The 17,977-nt window shown below is 42.2% G+C and overlaps 1 protein-coding gene across 4 annotated transcripts in view; it reads right to left on the reverse strand.

The window, feature by feature from the left end:
* The window catches only part of stac (SH3 and cysteine rich domain), a 48,083-nt gene that overhangs the window by 3,948 nt on the left and 26,158 nt on the right, over window positions 1-17,977 (reverse strand). For all 4 annotated transcript variants that reach the window (XM_029730667.1, XM_029730666.1, XM_029730668.1 and 1 more), the window contains 6 exons: window positions 17,861-17,967; window positions 12,662-12,743; window positions 11,203-11,279; window positions 7,537-7,631; window positions 3,562-3,613; window positions 1,929-2,066 (listed from right to left, as the gene is read on the reverse strand). In XM_029730667.1, the coding sequence (XP_029586527.1) occupies window positions 1,929-2,066; window positions 3,562-3,613; window positions 7,537-7,631; window positions 11,203-11,279; window positions 12,662-12,743; window positions 17,861-17,967 (551 nt within the window). The remainder of the gene's footprint in view (window positions 1-1,928; window positions 2,067-3,561; window positions 3,614-7,536; window positions 7,632-11,202; window positions 11,280-12,661; window positions 12,744-17,860; window positions 17,968-17,977) is intronic.

Here is a 17,977-nt window from a genome sequence, read left to right on the forward strand (position 1 = left end):
TGATACAGCTGCAGAGGGGTAGTGTGAATAGTCTTTGATACAGCTGCAGAGGGCTAGTGTGAATAGTCTGATACAGCTGTGGAGGGATAGTGTGAATAGTCTGATACAGCTGCAGATGGGTAGTGTGAATAGTCTTTGATACAGCTGCAGACGGTAGTTTGAATAGTATTTGATACAGCTGCAGAGGGGTAGTGTGAATAGTCTTTGATACAGCTGCAGAGGGGTAGTGTGAATAGTATTTGATACAGCTGCAGAGGGGTAGTTTGAATAGTATTTGATACAGCTGCAGAGGGGTAGTGTGAATAGTATTTGATACAGCTGCAGAGGGGTAGTGTGAATAGTATTTGATACAGCTGCAGAGGGGTAGTGTGAATAGTCTTTGATACAGCTGCAGAGGGGTAGTGTGAATAGTATTTGATACAGCTGCAGAAGGGTAGTGTGAATAGTCTTTGATACAGCTGCAGATGGGTAGTGTGAATAGTCTTTGATACAGCTGCAGATGGGTAGTGTGAATAGTCTTTGATACAGCTGCAGAAGGGTAGTGTGAATAGTCTTTGATACAGCTGTAGATGGGTAGTGTGAATAGTCTTTGATACAGCTGCAGAGGGGTAGTGTGAATAGTCTTTGATACAGCTGCAGAGGGCTAGTGTGAATAGTCTGATACAGCTGTGGAGGGATAGTGGGAATAGTCTGATACAGATGCAGAGGGGTAGTGTGAATAGTCTGATACAGCTACAGAGGGGTAGTGGGAATAGTCTCTGTTGATGCAGAGGGGTAGTTTGAACAGTCTTTGATACAGCTGCAGAGGGGTAGTGTGAATGGCTGTGTGACTGGAAACAGCGGATGTTGCTACTCATTGGGGATGGAGGCAGAGCTATGAGGTCACTGAGTCATCTTCAAAGTGTTAGGAATGGATGCATCTCCATTGGGGTTTACAAGCATGAACTCTCCTCTGAGTCCTAAAATGGCCATGCAAAGCATTGTGGGAAAAGGATTTGAGACGGCAAAGCCATTTGCCATGCCAAAATGGTAATGCCATGGAAACTGCTGAGAGGGGGGGACTACCAATTGGCCAGCTCAGGTCCATCCTTTGAAGTGAATGTTCACTGAGAGAGTCTTTGGACTGAGTGCCCAGGACTCCCATTGCCTATGGGAATTGGTGAGCGTATGAACTGTGTCTGACGTCCACTTGTATCTGAGGCTTAAACATGAACTGCAGCAAGTAAAGTTGTACATGGAAACATATAAGGGACTAACTACACAATTCTTTAACAACAGATAATAACAATCATGTTTTCTTGTATATTAGTTCAATTGGGGATAATTGGGTACGTTTTTGTCACAAAATAGTTTGACATAATTATAGTATGATTTTTAAAGAAAATGCTGTTATGGAATTTTCTGATTTTATTGGAGACATACAGATAGAGGATGACAGGAAAGATAGAGAGAGAAATATAGAGAGATGGAAATATAGAGAGATGGAAAGATAGAGAGAGAAAGATAGAGAGATGGAAAGATAGAGAGAGAAATATAGAGAGATGGAAAGATAGAGAGATGGAAAGATAGAGAGAGAAATATAGAGAGATGGAAAGATAGAGAGAGAAATATAGAGTGATGGAAAGATAGAGAGATGGAAAGAAATAGAGATACAGAGAGATAGAAATATAGAGATAGAAAGAGATAGCAAGATGGAAAGATAAGAGGGCTAGAGATAGCAAGATAGAGAGACAGAAAGATAGAGAGAGGTTGTCTCAAAAGGCAGCAGGCCAGATTCAAACCTATGCGTGGCAGAGGCTGGGCATTACCACTCAACCAGACAGGCCACAATAATCATTGTATTCAAACATGCGTGGCGGAGGCCGGGCATTACCACTCAACCAGGCCACAATAATCATTGTATTGTGGGTAACAGTGAGATCACATACCTGGCCCTCCTTCAGAGTGATCTGGCCTTGCTCCTTACAGCCGATGAACGTCCGGTGACACCTGAACACTCTGTCCCCAGTCTTCACCTGGTGAGCAAAGGCTGCTGGGAAGAAACCGATCCTGTCCTCGATCATGCCCTAGATCCATCATCCAGAAGAAAAATTATACACCATCACAGCTACTGGTCATACTAACATGGCAGCAGACTGGTGCAGATCCAGCGCCAGAAAGAATCCGTTGGACCGGCCTTTCATTTCCATAGGGGGGCATGTTTTTCCACAGGACCTCCTATGTGTGCACCCGCTTGAGCCTTCACAATGGGTTAATGTGTCTAATAGTAAAGCACATAGGCAGCTGGTGAGTTTCAAGTTTGGGGAAACTTACAATTTATCCTACCACTTCTACCGATCTGCTTGCCAGTCATGATCATTTTTATACCCGTAATTTCGTGGAACAGTTTCATTTCAATAATAACGTTTTAGTTTTTTTTTCAAAATTATTGTCATGTGGTTAATCATAAAAATCTGAAGTAAAATGATAAACATCTAAAAGTTCAAATTCAACTATGGCGAGAGCGCCAGCCTCATATGGACCCATTGATACACTGTGATCCATTGGCGGCTAAAGAAATGATAGCATAGAACTCAGAGATAGCCTATAGGCCAATGCAGCAGTAGGCCTATAACTTCCATCGTCAACTAAGTAAAATACATGGGCATAAAGCCGACAAATACAAACAGTAGAAAATATCCCGATGAAAATTCTGATTCTTTCAATCACATTCATCTCTCTGCCTCCCTTTCTATCTGTCTTGATATGAGCTATTGCTAGTGAAGTGCAACATTGTATCAAATCATCACTTGGTCCAGCCTGAAGCTCTAGCTAGTGAACTTGCAACATTGTATCAACTAGTCTATTCTGGGCCCATGTGAGTTTCCTGCCAGTGAGCCCAGGACAGAAATATGTTCGTTTTTTTATGTTTCCACTGGATATATGGGATCATGATATTTATCTCTTTCACACCGAGGCTTGGTGATTATCGAGGCCGGGGTGTTGGATAGATTTTTCACATACTGAGGAACTATCATTCGCATGTAAAAATGTTTTTAAAAAAATGTTTAAAAAAACTCAGACTTCGTTGACTTGTGTGAGGTGAATAAAAAATGGACAGAGAGGCTCAGCTTATTAGTGGTGTACGTGGTCAGTAACAACAATCAGAAATCAGACATTGCCAAATGGGCTCTTTCCAACAAATGTATTCTGGAGAGAGATGCACCCTATTCTCCACACAAACCTCCCCTTCTTCTTGATGCAACATTTTAAATTATAGTCACAACACATGCCATGCTATTTTGGTCCAGACAGCATCAGATACATGGTCTACACATACTGAGACAAAGGGGCGCTGTTTCATTCACTTGGATGCTTTAACTGAGATTGATGAGTCTGTCTGTTGGTGCGTGTCTTGGTCAAATAAATGATCAATAACGAGGTAGGGTAGGGTTATGGAGGTAGAGTAGGGTGGGCCAGGCCCCCTAAGCCCCCCCCCCCCCCCCCATAACGCCGGCCCTGGACTGGTGTAGTGTAGTGGTTTAAATGTCAGTGTTAGCTGTCTTCTACTTAAATACATACCTTCCACCAGTCATCATTGGAGTCGTCTGCCAGTACGATTCTGTCTCCAGGTCTAAATTAGAAATAAATTGCGTATTAAAAAAATCAACGTCTCTGATGCTGTAAATTAGATTTAATCTGACAATAAGAAAGACAAATCTGAAATAATGTTTCAATTATGACTCGTTGCTTCCTAGAGTCATAATGTCTCTTTAAAAAATATCCTGTCTATTGAATCAGGTCTGTGAGAGGAAAAACACTGGTTTTAGTTTGAACATGTTAAAAATGGTTGTCTATTGAGATGTTTCGATTATGAAAAAAAGATGGACGATTTTGGTTTATTAAATACACTGCTCAAAAAAATAAAGGGAACACTAAAATAACACATCCTAGATCTGAATGAATGAAATAATCTTATTAAATACTTTTTTATTTACATAGCTGAATGTGCTGACAACAAAATCACACAAAAATAATCAATGGAAATCCAATTTATCAACCCACGGAGGTCTGGATTTGGAGTCACACTCAAAATTAAAGTGGAAAACCACACTACAGGCTGATTCAACTTTGATGTAATGTCCTTAAAACAAGTCAAAATGAGGCCCAGTAGTGTGTGTGGCCTCCACGTGCCTGTATGACCTCCCTACCAGGGCTGGGCATGCTCCTGATGAGGTGGCGGATGGTCTCCTGAGGGATCTCCTCCCAGACCTGGACTAAAGCATCTGCCTACTCCTGGACAGTCTGTGGTGCAACGTGGCATTGGTGGATGGAGCGAGACATGATGTCCCAGATGTGCTCAATTGGATTCAGGTCTGGGGAACAGGTGGGCCAGTCCATAGCATCAATGTCTTCCTCTTGCAGGAACTGCTGACACACTCCAGCCACATAAGGTCTAGCATTGTCTTGCATTAGGAGGAACCCAGGGCCAACCGCACCAGCATATGGTCTCACAAGGGGTCTGAGGATCTCATCTCGGTACCTAATGGCAGTCAGGCTACCTCTGGCGAGCACATGGAGGGCTGTGCGGCCCCCCCAAAGAAATTCCACCCCCCACCATGACTGACCCACCGCCAAACCGGTCATGCTGGAGGATGTTGCAGGCAGCAGAACGTTCTCCACGGCATCTCCAGACTCTGTCACATCTGTCACGTGCTCAGTGTGAACCTGCTTTCATCTGTGAAGAGCACAGGGCGCCAGTGGCGAATTTGCCAATCTTGGTGTTCTCTGGAAAATGCCAAACGTCCTGCACGGTGTTGGGCTGTAAGCACAACCCCCACCTGTGGACGTCGGGCCCTCATACCACCCTCATGGAGTCGGTTTCTGACCGTTTGAGCAGACACATGAACATTTGTGGCCTGCTGGAGGTCATTTTGCAGGGCTCTGGCAGTGCTCCTCCTGCTCCTCCTTGCACAAAGGCAGAGGTAGCGGTCCTGCTGCTGGGTTGTTGCCCTCCTACGGCCTCCTCCACGTCTCCTGATGTACTGGCCTGTCTCCTGGTAGCGCCTCCATGCTCTGGACACTACGCTGACAGACACAGCAAACCTTCTTGCCACAGCTCGCATTGATGTGCCATCCTGGATGAGCTGCACTACCTGAGCTACTTGTGTGGGTTGTAGACTCCGTCTCATGCTACCACTAGAGTGAAAGCACCGCCAGCATTCAAAAGTGACCAAAACATCAGCCAGGAAGCATAGGAACTGAGAAGTGGTCTGTGGTCACCACCTGCAGAACCACTCCTTTATTGGGGGTGTCTTGCTAATTGCCTATAATTTCCACCTGTTGTCTATTCCATTTGCACAACAGCATGTGAAATTTATTGTCAATCAGTGTTGTTTCCTAAGTGGACAGTTTGATTTCACAGAAGTGTGATTGACTTGGAGTTACATTGTGTTGTTTAAGTGTTCCCTTTATTTTTTTGAGCAGTGTATATTGCCAATCGGAATATGTTTGGAATCATGCTTTTATGGTATCATCACCATCATCGTGGGGCAACAGGTAGCCTAGTGGCTAGAGCGTTGGACTAGTAACCGGAAGGTTGCACGATCGAATCCCCAAGCTGGTAAAAATCTGTCGTTCTGCCCCTGAACAAGGCAGTTAACCCACTGTTCCACGGCCGTCATTGAAAGTAAGAATTTGTTCTTAACTGACTTGCCTAGTGAAAAAAAGTACAAATAAAATCATCACGTAGCAGTAGGCTAATAACAAATTATACAGAAGAAAGTTATCACAAGACAGGTGTCACAACATGTAATGTAAAAAGAGAGTGAAATTTCTCCACCTTTTGATGAGGGTGCCTTTAAAGTCTACAGTACAATGTGATTTATTGTGTCTGTCTGAAGTGTTGATTAGGGTCTGTAATGGGATCCTGAGACCTTGATCCTGTCTAGCTTGTCTTTCATAGGAGAAGATTTAAAACAACACCCAACTGTACAGCAGCTATTTGTGAGTTGGGAGTCATGCTGTGATGTGGGTGTGAATGAATTTCAAATGAAGTGGGGGAAGATTGAAGTCTTTCTGGGGAGCAAGGAGGAAGATCTCAGATGATTGGAGCGTCTGAGAGGAAACAGTGTAGACATTATACACGCCAGGTCCAAGGACTGGATTACTAAGGGAACGATGGAGTAAAATGGATACTTAGGATCAAGAGAAACTCTTATTGCTTAAGGGCCCATTGCAAAATGACATAAAAAAAGGGTGCCCTATATGTTAATATTTACGTAGTCCAGACAATTCTCACTGGGCACAGACATGGAATAGACGTTGAATTGACGTTGGTTCAACGTAATTTAATTGAAATGACATGGAAACAACCAGTGTGTGCCCAGTGGGTTGCCAGCTTTCCACAGGTTCCAGAAAATATCACAGAGACGTTGATATTTGTCTCATTAAGCAATGAGGACCGAGTGGGTGTGGTATATGGCCAATATACCACGGCTAAGGGCTGGTCTTTTTCACGACGCAATGCGGAGTGCCTGGATACAGCCCTTAGCTGTGGTACAGTATATTGGCCATATACTACAAACCTCCGAGGTGCCTTATTGCTATTTTAAACTGGTTACCAACGTAATTAGAGCAATAAAAATAAATGTTTTGTCATACCCGTGGTATACGGGTAGCAAATCAGCATTCAGGGCACGAACCACAGTTTATGATAAGCAATAAACCATCAGGTATTGTCTTTCTATCACATCATATTGTAATTGTGTCAAATCACAACCATATTTATCTAACAACATCTTTATAAGCTAATGAATCGGGTCAAATCATAACCATATTCATGTGTCGATATCTTTGTAATCGAATGAATTGATGTGGGTTTATGCCTGGCTCATGATTAAAAGATAGTCTTATGGTCGTTAAACTGAGCAAAGTACAAGCAGAAGACCACATACAAATCACAGACAATTTAATTGTCATGCATAACAAAACAGACAATGTTTATTCATGTTGTATTAGAGAATAGCACTGGCAAAGACCAGATATCTACTGAGCAGTGATTACAGCGTGCATTCAGTGACGTCTGCCTGCTTATCGAGGTAAACACAGTGTGTTCTACATTCAAGAGAAACCTAAGGTAATTGTTAACGTCATGGTTTTAACAAAGAAAATGCAGGAAATGTCCAGGCAAGGCCAAGGCCCATCAGAAACCAATCAAACCCCCCGTTCTGACAGTCAGCTAGTAGGAGTGTCTGGCCCTTGTAGATAAGAGAGTTTAAACTAAGCAGTCCCATAAATCAGTCACACCATTTATGATACTGTTTTTGTAAGTATTACAAAAGTGAGACCGGTAATGTGTGACTGACTGGCCATTGGTGCCTGCTTCTAGGTTAACGGACAGCTTCAGTGTGTGTAGATTTGTGCGTGTAGTTGTGTGGGTCGACTCAAGCTTATTTCCATTACAATTTGCCACCACAATTGGGGGCCACACACAAAAATAATATCAACTTGGAGAGAAAAAGAGAATGTGTGTGTGTGTTTGTGTATACCACTGACCTCATCTCCAGGTCTTCACTCTCCTGGGGAGTGAATGTAAATAAAGCAACGTAGGTGTTGAGCTGAAGTGTGTCCTTCTGCAGCCATTTCCTCTCCTGCAAGGCAAAACACACACACACACGCATACAGACACACACACACACACACACACACACACACAGACACACACACACACACACACAGCAGCTGTGAGCACCATCCACAAAACAGAGTATAGACGTGCAAAGAACTACTACAGGTTTGTTGTTATTCCCTAATCAAATCACAGAGGAAATGCATTACTTCTTTCGTTCCTTTTGATTATTCCTAGAATAGAATGAGCTCTTCCAATGGAAAAAGAGAGAATTTCTAAAGTCGTTCTGCCACCTGCTACTGTAAAGTTTCCACAACATTATATACATGTGTGGGAGGAAGCATCCTCTTGTTGAGTTGATCTGTTTTCATAAGCTCCCAGGAAATTAAAAGACAATAATAGCAGGGGCGGAGAGGATGTTGTTAGAGAAGTGCTAACACAATTACCGCAGACACATTCAGTAACCGTATTTGTACACACTCGCACCTTTAGGCACTTTCTACTTTTGTCACAATTAGTCGCAATGTCACAATGACCAAGAATGCCAGGCGGTGTCTGAGAAAGGCCCATAAAATTGCCAAAGACTCCAGCCACCCGAGACATGGACTGTTCTCCATGCTCCAGTTTGGCAGACGGTACCGGTGCATCAAGGCTCAGACCAACAGATTACTAAACAGCTTCTATCCCCTGGCTATAAGACTGTTAAATGGGTAATAACTACTGCTCACCCTCACACCTACGCTGCTGCTAAAATGATTATTGATTTGATGTATTACTACCACTATGCTGCTGTTCACTGATTATTGATTGCCATTACCATTAGTACCTATCTATTTTAGCCAGTTACTTGTCACTGTTACTCCTGTTTACATGTATACTGTATACAAAACCTTAGGAACACCTGCTCTTTCCATGGCATAGACTGACCAGGTGAATCCAGGTGAAAGCTATGATTCATTATTGATGTCACCATAAATCCACTTCAATCAGTGTAGATGAAGGGGAGAAGACAGGTTAAAGAGGATTTTTAAGCCTTGAGACAATTGAGACATGGATTGTGTATGTGTGCTGCTGGCCCTGGGTGAAATGTTCTGCTGGCTCTGGGTGAAATGTTCTGCTGGCCCTGGGTGAAATGTTCTGCTGGACCTGGGTGAAATGTTCTGCTGGCCCTGGGTGAAATGTTCTGCTGGCTCTGGGTGAAAATGCGGTAAGGCACAACAGAAACTTTAGGGGATCATTATGGCAGACTAACAGCTCTCTGGGGACATTTCCTCCGCCCTGGGTGGTTATATTTGTCTGTATGGTGGCCATTACATTGGAAAATGTCAAAACAATGATAACTGCAGTAGGGCCAATGAGACAGAGTGAAGAGTTAAACAAGCAGCAAAAAAAACTCTAAGTTCACAAATCAGTGTAAGAAAACAATGTACACGCCATTTGATTACTTCGCAATCATTCAAGAAATGGGGACATAAAATGTCCAGGGAACAGGTCTTGTTGGTTCAAGACATGGGGACGTAAGATGTCCAGGGAACAGGTGTTGGTTAAGACAAGGGGATGTAAGATGTGCAAGGAACAGTTGTTGGTTGGTTTGGAATTTAGGACATTAAATGGGCTGTACATTTGAATAGGCCAGCTAGTAATTTGTGTCTCTCATTTCAGATAGGACAAGAGGCAACACGGGACAATCTGCTCCTGCAGCGTGTGGTTCATTCCTCTGCTCATTATCCTGTAGAGCCTGTGTCTGTGTGTCCTTGTGTTTGGGTGCCAGGCTGCTTTTATAGACCTGCCTTCAGACGAACAAATGACATCCTCCCAGCTGTGCTAAGCTCAGCCAGATAAGAGTGGCGGAAAATACCACTTTACATGTTTCAGCGAGCTGGCCAGGAGAGATCGCATAGTGTGTGTGTGCGCGCGTGGGCGCGTGTGTGCGTGGGCGCGTGTGTGTGTGTGTACACATTCACATGCATGTTTGCTTGTATATCTTTGTGTTTCTCTGTACTTTGTGTTTTTGGTCATTTCCAAAGATGACATTAAGGATAAACATGTAAAATGAATGATAGAGGCAGGCTAGAAATATTACAAATATGAAACATGTTCTGGGAACATGAATACGGCATTTCTTATACAAGTATTTTTTTCATTCTACCACCGTAGAAGCCAGAGAGAGGGCAAAATAAATCTGTCTGAGATTTGCTAATCGATATTACACTACAGGGAACAGTATGGAGTTTGCACTAGTTTTGTAACGTGTCAGGCTATGCACAGAAAATAAATATTGCACAGACCGGAGCTGGAGATATAAACATCAGGGTCAGAGCCTATTCATATCTGTGTGTGTGTCAGTGACCGAGGCAAGGGTATAATTTGTCTGTAAGGGAGATACGTTTTTCTCCTAACTCCTGGGAAAGTAAGTAGTGATGGGAGTCTGGCCAATAGTAAGTAGCATGCTGATGGACACCCACACAGTAAGAACTGGCTCAGGATCAGGTCTCAGGCTGAAGGCACAGAGTAGAGTACAGCCCACCAGCACGCACAGCACAGACACAGTTCTCAGAGGCTTTCAATAGAATACTGTACAATATCTCAGGACATCCTTTAGTCCAGAGCTATGATTTGCTCAGGGCCGGCCAATAGACAACAAAAGCTAATGCCTCATGTCAGTTCTCTTCCTCGCCATACACTAATTGTGACATGATGAAATCTAAGTTTAGAAGCTAGTTATTGATAGGATTTTCACACTGCTCCTCTTTTGGGTAGGTCCAAGCCCTACCCATTATAGACAATGCATGTTTCAACTTGGGATGACACCAACGTTACTAAGCCCAGAGCTCATTTGTCTCCAGAGCAGTTTGTGCTATCCTTAGACTTTATGTCAATGTGTTAGTCCGCAGGACAAATGGGCAATAGACTAAGGATAGCCGTGGGTTAAGAGACATTTCTGCAGCACACACAAACAATAAGGACTGAGAAAATAATCAGTCACTGGGCTCCACTGAAGAACAATAACTTTGCATTTTCCATTTCCAGATCAGAAGTTATTATGATTTGTCATGAACAGCTCTTGCTGTGTTTACTTCTACCTGTGTTCTATGTGCCAGCAGTCTTTCTCAATGCATTTGTGTTCTGTCATGAAAGAGCGCATCGCCCAAGACAACGGAACTGTACAGTAGATGAGGCAGGCGCCTCGCAAGAGACATTATTTGTGACCTCATAAAACAGTATTAAAATGATGGTTGGTGTGTTCTACTCTGTTCCGCCTGTGTAAGACAAGACAGACTGGTCATTTGTCACACCCTCAGCTGCCATACTGTACCCTTTTCTCTCTCTACTGACCCTGTTGTCTCAAAGCATCTGGGTGTTCAGGGGCGTCCTGGATGAGTTCAACACACAATCACACAGTTACTAATTTAAAAAAGATCTGTAACTCCCTTAGCATTCCACTGATATGCTTGGGCGGGAATTAAATGAGTAACACTAATGTAATTCACAGTAGGAAAAAGTCTGTGTGGAACTTGAACTTTTCTCTCCGCTGCCCTCCTCGGAGTTAGAGGTAGTCTGGTTACTATACTGTAAGTGTTTGTGTTCCTTACCGGTGAATCATCAGGTTTCCTCTCAGCTACGTGGCAATAGGGAATGGGCTCCGTCCCATTCTCAAGCGATGTGAACACTGGAAAATGTCAAAACATTCAGTAAATCACCCCAAATCAATGACAAATACTTCAATTATCAAAGACAACACTAAAGCTATCAACACTTTGACAATCATAAACAAGACAGCAAAGCTTGGATGAATCTCAATAGCAGTGGGATTTCATCTACTGAACGTCCTGGAATAAACCAAAATATTTATTTTTATACTGAACGTCCTGGAATAAACATAAGTATTTATTTTTACAGTACAAGCTGTGATAGAAAAGCTATTTCATAAACAAATACATCATTTCAGAAAGCCATAGAGTATTTAGATGGGATTACTAATGGGACAGATTCCCATACTGGAATCTGTCCCATATTTTCCTCTTCTTAGTGAGCACTGTCCAGATATTCAAGTAGGATTGGGGAGTAATTACAGTCTCTACATGTGGCAAGTAGAGAGGAACACAGAAGAAGGTTACCCTTCCTCAATCCTCAGGGGTCAGATATTGTTTTTGTGGAGCTTCTAAAGGCATTTTAGCCTTCCCTGTAGCTCGGTTGGGTGAGCGTGGTGTTTGCAACGCCAGGGTTGTGGGTTCAATTCCCACGGGGGGCCAGCACAGAAAATAAATGTATGAAATGAAATGTATGCATTCACTTCTGTGAGTCGCTCTGGATAAGAGCGTCTGCTAAATGACTAAAATGTAAAATTGTAAAAAATGTGAGGTCTACTTCAACCAGTGTCCCTTCTACAACTTCATTGTCCTGGGTCAATGCTACTGCACGCAAAAGGTCAGGGCAATAGGCGTATTACTCTTCCTCTTTGAGATCTTACAGTACATAGAACTGAGAATCCATTACATTCAGTCGGCATCCATTACATTCAGTCGGCATCCATTACATTCAGTCGGCTTCCATTACATTCAGTCGTAATCCATTACATTCAGTCGGCATCCATTACATTCAGTCGGCATCCATTACATTCAGTGAGTATCCATTACATTCAGTGAGCATCCATTACATTCAGTGAGCATCCATTACATTCAGTGAATCAACTGAAATTTAGATCAAGGATCTGGCATATAAGGTTATAGACATGCCATTGAGCAGTCAGTAATGTTTCATTCATAAAGTCTATGCATAACAGAAGTGCATTTCCAAGTGTCACTGATAGCTGCCTCTTAGTGACTGATGGCTGCCTCTTAGTGACCGATGGCTGCCTCTTAGTGACTGATGGCTGCCTCTTAGTGACTGATGGCTCCCTCTTAGTGACTGATGGCTGCCTCTTAGTGACTGATGGCTGCCTCTTAGTGACTGATGGCTGCCTATTAGTGACTGATGGCTGCCTCTTAGTGACTGATGGCTGCCTCTTAGTGACTGATGGCTGCCTCTTGGTACAACGTGTACAGTACTCACCATTATCACTGTGCTTCCTGGTGAGTTCATGTCGACTGCTGTGAGCGTCGTCCTCCTCTGGAACCTGGGCTAAGTCACTGGTCTGTGGGAGCAGATAGAGAGCATTACATCTAACTGACAGATTGTTGCCAGTCATTCAGATCCTATAGTAGCTAGATACCTAGACCACACACACACATTTCTGATCTTTAAAGTGATGCAGCAGAGTTTTTGTAGTAGCTAGTAGTTTTGAAGTAGCACTCACGAGTCAAAATGGGTCCCCGAAAATTGTGTACAACGTCATCCATTTCTTATGATATGTTACGTCCTTATTTTGTTCCAATTTGTACTTTTTCCTGCAATTCGTACCATATGACAAAGTGCTTAAGATCCTGTTAAATCTCTTTAATGTTTGTGACACATTTCCTAGAAATCGTAGAGGGTGGTCTAGATTTAGGACCACCAAAAAAACTTTGATGTTATCTTGAATTTACAAACGCTGCTCAACAGAGCACAAAAACATTGACTAATATTATGACTGGGCAACAGTTGAAGGAATCATAACAACATATGAACCCACCAAAGCAGTACTGTAGATGTTCTAAATAGTTGCCAATTATCATTGTAACCTATGCGAAAAGTATACAATGTGTATGACAAGTTTAACGTGCAACTTATGTATTATGTTGAGTGTAGAATATACAGTGTCTATTTTGTATGCAGCACTACTGTGTGTCTAAGACTATTTTCCCTTCGGGGACATTAAAGTTCATCCTATCTTATCCTTACCAGGGATGTACTGGTAAACAAACTAGGTGGTTGAACTGAGTTTACCCTCTGCTATCACTGATGCTAACCATTGTCCTAGTTTTTAAGCTCCGGGTACTTCAGCTTAAAAATAGCAGCTGCAGTTGGCAGGACTTCCCTGGTGGTTTTAAGACATAATTTCCAGGACTGATTCAAGCCGCAGATACAGTTTAAATTAGATTTACACAGATAAGCAGCAGAGAGTAGAGAGGTGCTCCCTTTTTCTTTTGCAATGACTGCATTGTTTACAGTTTGAGTCTTCAAGTCCTCCTCTCTGTCTAAAAGCTCAGCAGATATCTGTCCTGGAATAATTATTTCAATCCCCTCATCATCATCATCTCTTCCTGGAATAGATTTCCTTTATTGGTAATATTTACTCCACAATGGCTGTATCCAAGTACACCTTTATTGGTCATATTTACTCCACAGTGGCTGTATCTGAGTATACCTTTATTACTCCACAGTGGCTGTATCTACACCCACCAGACATGCCACCAGGGGTATTTTCACAGTCTCAAAATCAAGAAGAAATTCAAAAAGCGTGAAGTATCATATAGAGCAATTATTGCATGGAACTCCCTTCTATCTCATATTGCTCAAATTAACAGCAAACCTGGTTCCAAAAAAACAGATAAAGTAACACCTCTCCCCTATTTGACCTAGATAGTTTGTGTGTATGTATTGATATGTAGGCAACGTGTGCCATTTTTTAATTGATCTAGTTCTGTCCTTGAGCTGTTCTTGTCTATTAATGTTCTGCAGTGGGTGTATCTGAGTACACCGTTATTGGTCATATTTATACCACAGTGGCTGTATCTGAGTTTACATTTATTGGACATATTTACTCCACAGTGGCTGTATCTGAGTTTACATGTATTGGTCATATTTACTCCACAGTGGGTGTATCTGAGTACACCGTTATTGGTCATATTTACACCACAGTGGCTGTATCTGAGTTTACATTTACTGGTCATATTTACTCCACAGTGGCTGTATCTGAGTACACCGTTATTGGTCATATTTACTCCACAGTGGCTGTATCTGAGTTTACATTTATTGGTCATATTTACTCCACAGTGGCTGTATCTGAGTTTACATTTATTGGTCATATTTACTCCACAGTGGCTGTATCTGAGTACACCATTATTGGTCATATTTACACCACAGTGGCTGTATCTGAGTACACCGTTATTGGTCATATTTACTCCACAGTGGCTGTATCTGAGTACACCATTATTGGTCATATTTATTCCTTTGTGGGTGTATCTGAGTACACCGTTATTGGTCATATTTACACCACAGTGGCTGTTTCTGAGTACACCTTTATTGGTCATATTTACTCCACAGTGGCTGTATCTCAGTACACTATCATTACTCAAGGCAGAGCTGGCATGCGCATACAACAACAACACCATTACTGTAGCTTTTCAATCTATACTTTGCCTTTTTGCACATTCATTGCTGTAAGTAAGAGACAGAGCTCACTTGGCCCAGACTTTAGCATGAGTCTCCCGTCTATACCATTAATCCAACTGAATATGATGTATTCACTTGACCCGTCATCCATGCTCCCAGGCCCCAGGTTAAAAGGAGTGATCGAACTCTAATTAATTAAGCTGGGATAACAGCAGCCATAGAACTGTGCCGGAGCGCAGACACACCAACAGGTTTCCTGGGTGCCACAGTCTCTTCTTATCTACTGCGGCCCTACATTCCGACACTCATTCACTCACAGTAGGCAAAGACGAAAGAGAAGTAAAACCAAAAACCAGAACAACGTGTTATAAACACTTTGAAATCACCTGCTTAATGACCATTATATTAGTAGCCTAACCACTGGCCTGACATAGCTATTAGTTCATTTCGTTCTTAATCTTTATACGTTGCTGATGAGGTAGTTCCTTAAATGACAGTCAGGTGGTGAATTGCTAATGAGGTAGTTTCATTACAGTTTTTCTATCTGAGTTGAAACGTATCGATAGCATAACAGCGATGATCAAATACTCAAATATATTTACTGACTCAGGTGAAGAAGCCGGATGTGGAAATCCTGGGCTGGCGTGGTTACACGTGGTCTGCGTTTGTGAAGCAGGTTGGACATAATGCCAAATTCTCTAAAACGACATTGGAGGCAGCTTATGGTAGAGAAATTAACATTCAATTCTCTGGCAACAGCTCTGGTGGACATTCCTGCAGTCAGGATGCTAATTGCATGCTCCCTCAAAACTTGAGACATCTGTTGCATTGTGTTGTGTGACAAAACTGCACATTTTAAAGTGGGCTTTCATTGTCTCCAGCACGAGGTGCACCTGTATAATGATCATGCTGTTAAATCAGCTTCTTGATATGCCACACCTGTCAGTTGGATGGATTATCTTGGCAAAGAAGAAATGCTCACTAACAGGGATGTAAACATTTTAGCGAAATAAGCTTTTTGTGCGTATGGAGCTCATGAAACATGGGACCAACACTTTATATGTTGCGTTTATATTTTTGTTCAGTGTAGTTACTCATCAGCATATCAGGTATTTCTATGGTTGTGTCATAATGTTACCTCATCAGCATAGCTTCATGTCTTTACTCATCCTTTACTATTAGCAAGCGTGCAGAATGTCATTCACCTAACTTCAGCCTATGAGCATGGCAATTCCACCACGCTTGCTGATTAACCTATGAGTTCACTCGTGCAATAATCCCTTTCCTTTCTTTCAACCAATGGGCATAAATCTAGTGTATTAGTACTTATACAGTACCAGTCAAAAGTTTGGACATTGTCGAATAATAGTGAAGACATCAAAACCATGAAATAACACATATGGAATCATGTAAAACCAAAAAAGTTTCAAAAAATCTAAATATATTTTAAAGTATATTTGAGATTCTCCAAAGTAGCCACCCTTTGCCTTGATGACAGCTTTGTACACTATTGGCATTCTTTCAGCCAGCTTCACCTGGAATGCTTATCCAACAGTCTTGAAGGAGTTCCCACATATGCTGAGAACTTGTCGGGTGCTTTTCATTCACTCTGCGGTCCAACTCATCCCAAACCAAATAGCCCTTACACAGCCTGGAGGTGTATTGGGTCATTGTCCTGCTGAAAAACAAATGATAGTCCCACTAAGCACAAACCAGATTTGATGGCGCATCGCTGCAGAATGCTGTAGTAGCCATGCTGGTTAAGTGTGCCTTCAATTCTAAAGAAATCACTGACAGTGTCACCAGCAAAGCACCCCCACATCATCACACCTCCTCCTCCATGCTTCACAGTGGGAACCACATATGCAGAGATCATCCGTTCACCTACTCTGCGTCTTACAAAGACACGGCGGTTGGAAACAAAAATCTCCAATTTGGACTCATCAGACCAAAGGACAGATTTCTACCAGTCTAATGTCCATTGCTCTTGTTTCTTGGTCCAAGCCAGTCTCCTCTTCTTATTGGTGTCCTTTAGTAGTGGATTATTTGCAGCAATTCGACCATGAAGACGTGATTCACGCAGTCTCCTCTAAAAAGTTGATGTTGAGATGTATCTGTTACTTGAACACTGTGAAGTATTTATTTGGGCTGCAATCTGAGGTGCAGTTATTCTAATGAACTTATCCTCTACAGCAGAGGTAACTCTGGGTCTTCCTTTCCTGTGGTGGTCCTCATGAGAGCCAGTTTCATCATAGCGCTTGATGGATTCTGAAACTGCACTTGAAGAAACTTTCAAAGTCCTTGATATTTTCCAGATTGACTGACCTTCATGTCTTAAAGTAATGATGGACTGTCGTTTCTCTTTGCTTATTTGAGCTGTTCTTGCCATAATATGGACTTGGTCTTTTACCAAATAGGGCTATCTTCTGTATACCACCCTTACCTTGTCACAACACAATTGATTGGTTCAAACGCATTAAGAAGGAAAGAAAGAGGAAAGAAATTCCACCAATTAACTTTTAACAAGTCAAACCTGTTAAATGAAATGCATTACAGGTGACTACTTTGACTACCTTATGAAGCTGTTTGAGAGAATGCCAAGAATGTGCAATGCTGTCATCAAAGCAAAAGGTGGATACTTTGAAGAATCTCAAAAATAAAATATATTTTGATCTGTTTAACTCTTTTTTTGGTTACTACATGATTCAATACGTGTTATTTCATAGTTTTAATGTCTTCACTATTATTATACAATGTAGAAAATAGTCAAAATAAAGAAAAACCCTGGAATGAGTAGGTGTGTCCAAACGTTTGACTGGTACTGTTTGTCACCTCAAACCTTGTGTGTCACACCTGTTGTTTTGCAGTAACAGTCTTCCAATGACCTTCCACCTGCCCACCCCCAACAACAAAATTCCATATTGTATTCTGTCTCTGTTGTCATTCAGTTAAGCCTTTACTCGACTGAGCTGTAATAGATTGTGTTGTTGTTCTTACAGAATTCCTGTGGGGGGACTCGGAGCCACTGGCCCTCTTGTCCCTCTGTGCCAGAGATGTCCCAAACCGGAGAGCTTCATACACAGGGTCCACTTTACTGCCACAAGCTGGGGAGAG

Source organism: Salmo trutta, chromosome 33 (assembly GCF_901001165.1).
Source record: "Salmo trutta chromosome 33, fSalTru1.1, whole genome shotgun sequence".
Classification (NCBI taxonomy): domain Eukaryota; kingdom Metazoa; phylum Chordata; class Actinopteri; order Salmoniformes; family Salmonidae; genus Salmo; species Salmo trutta.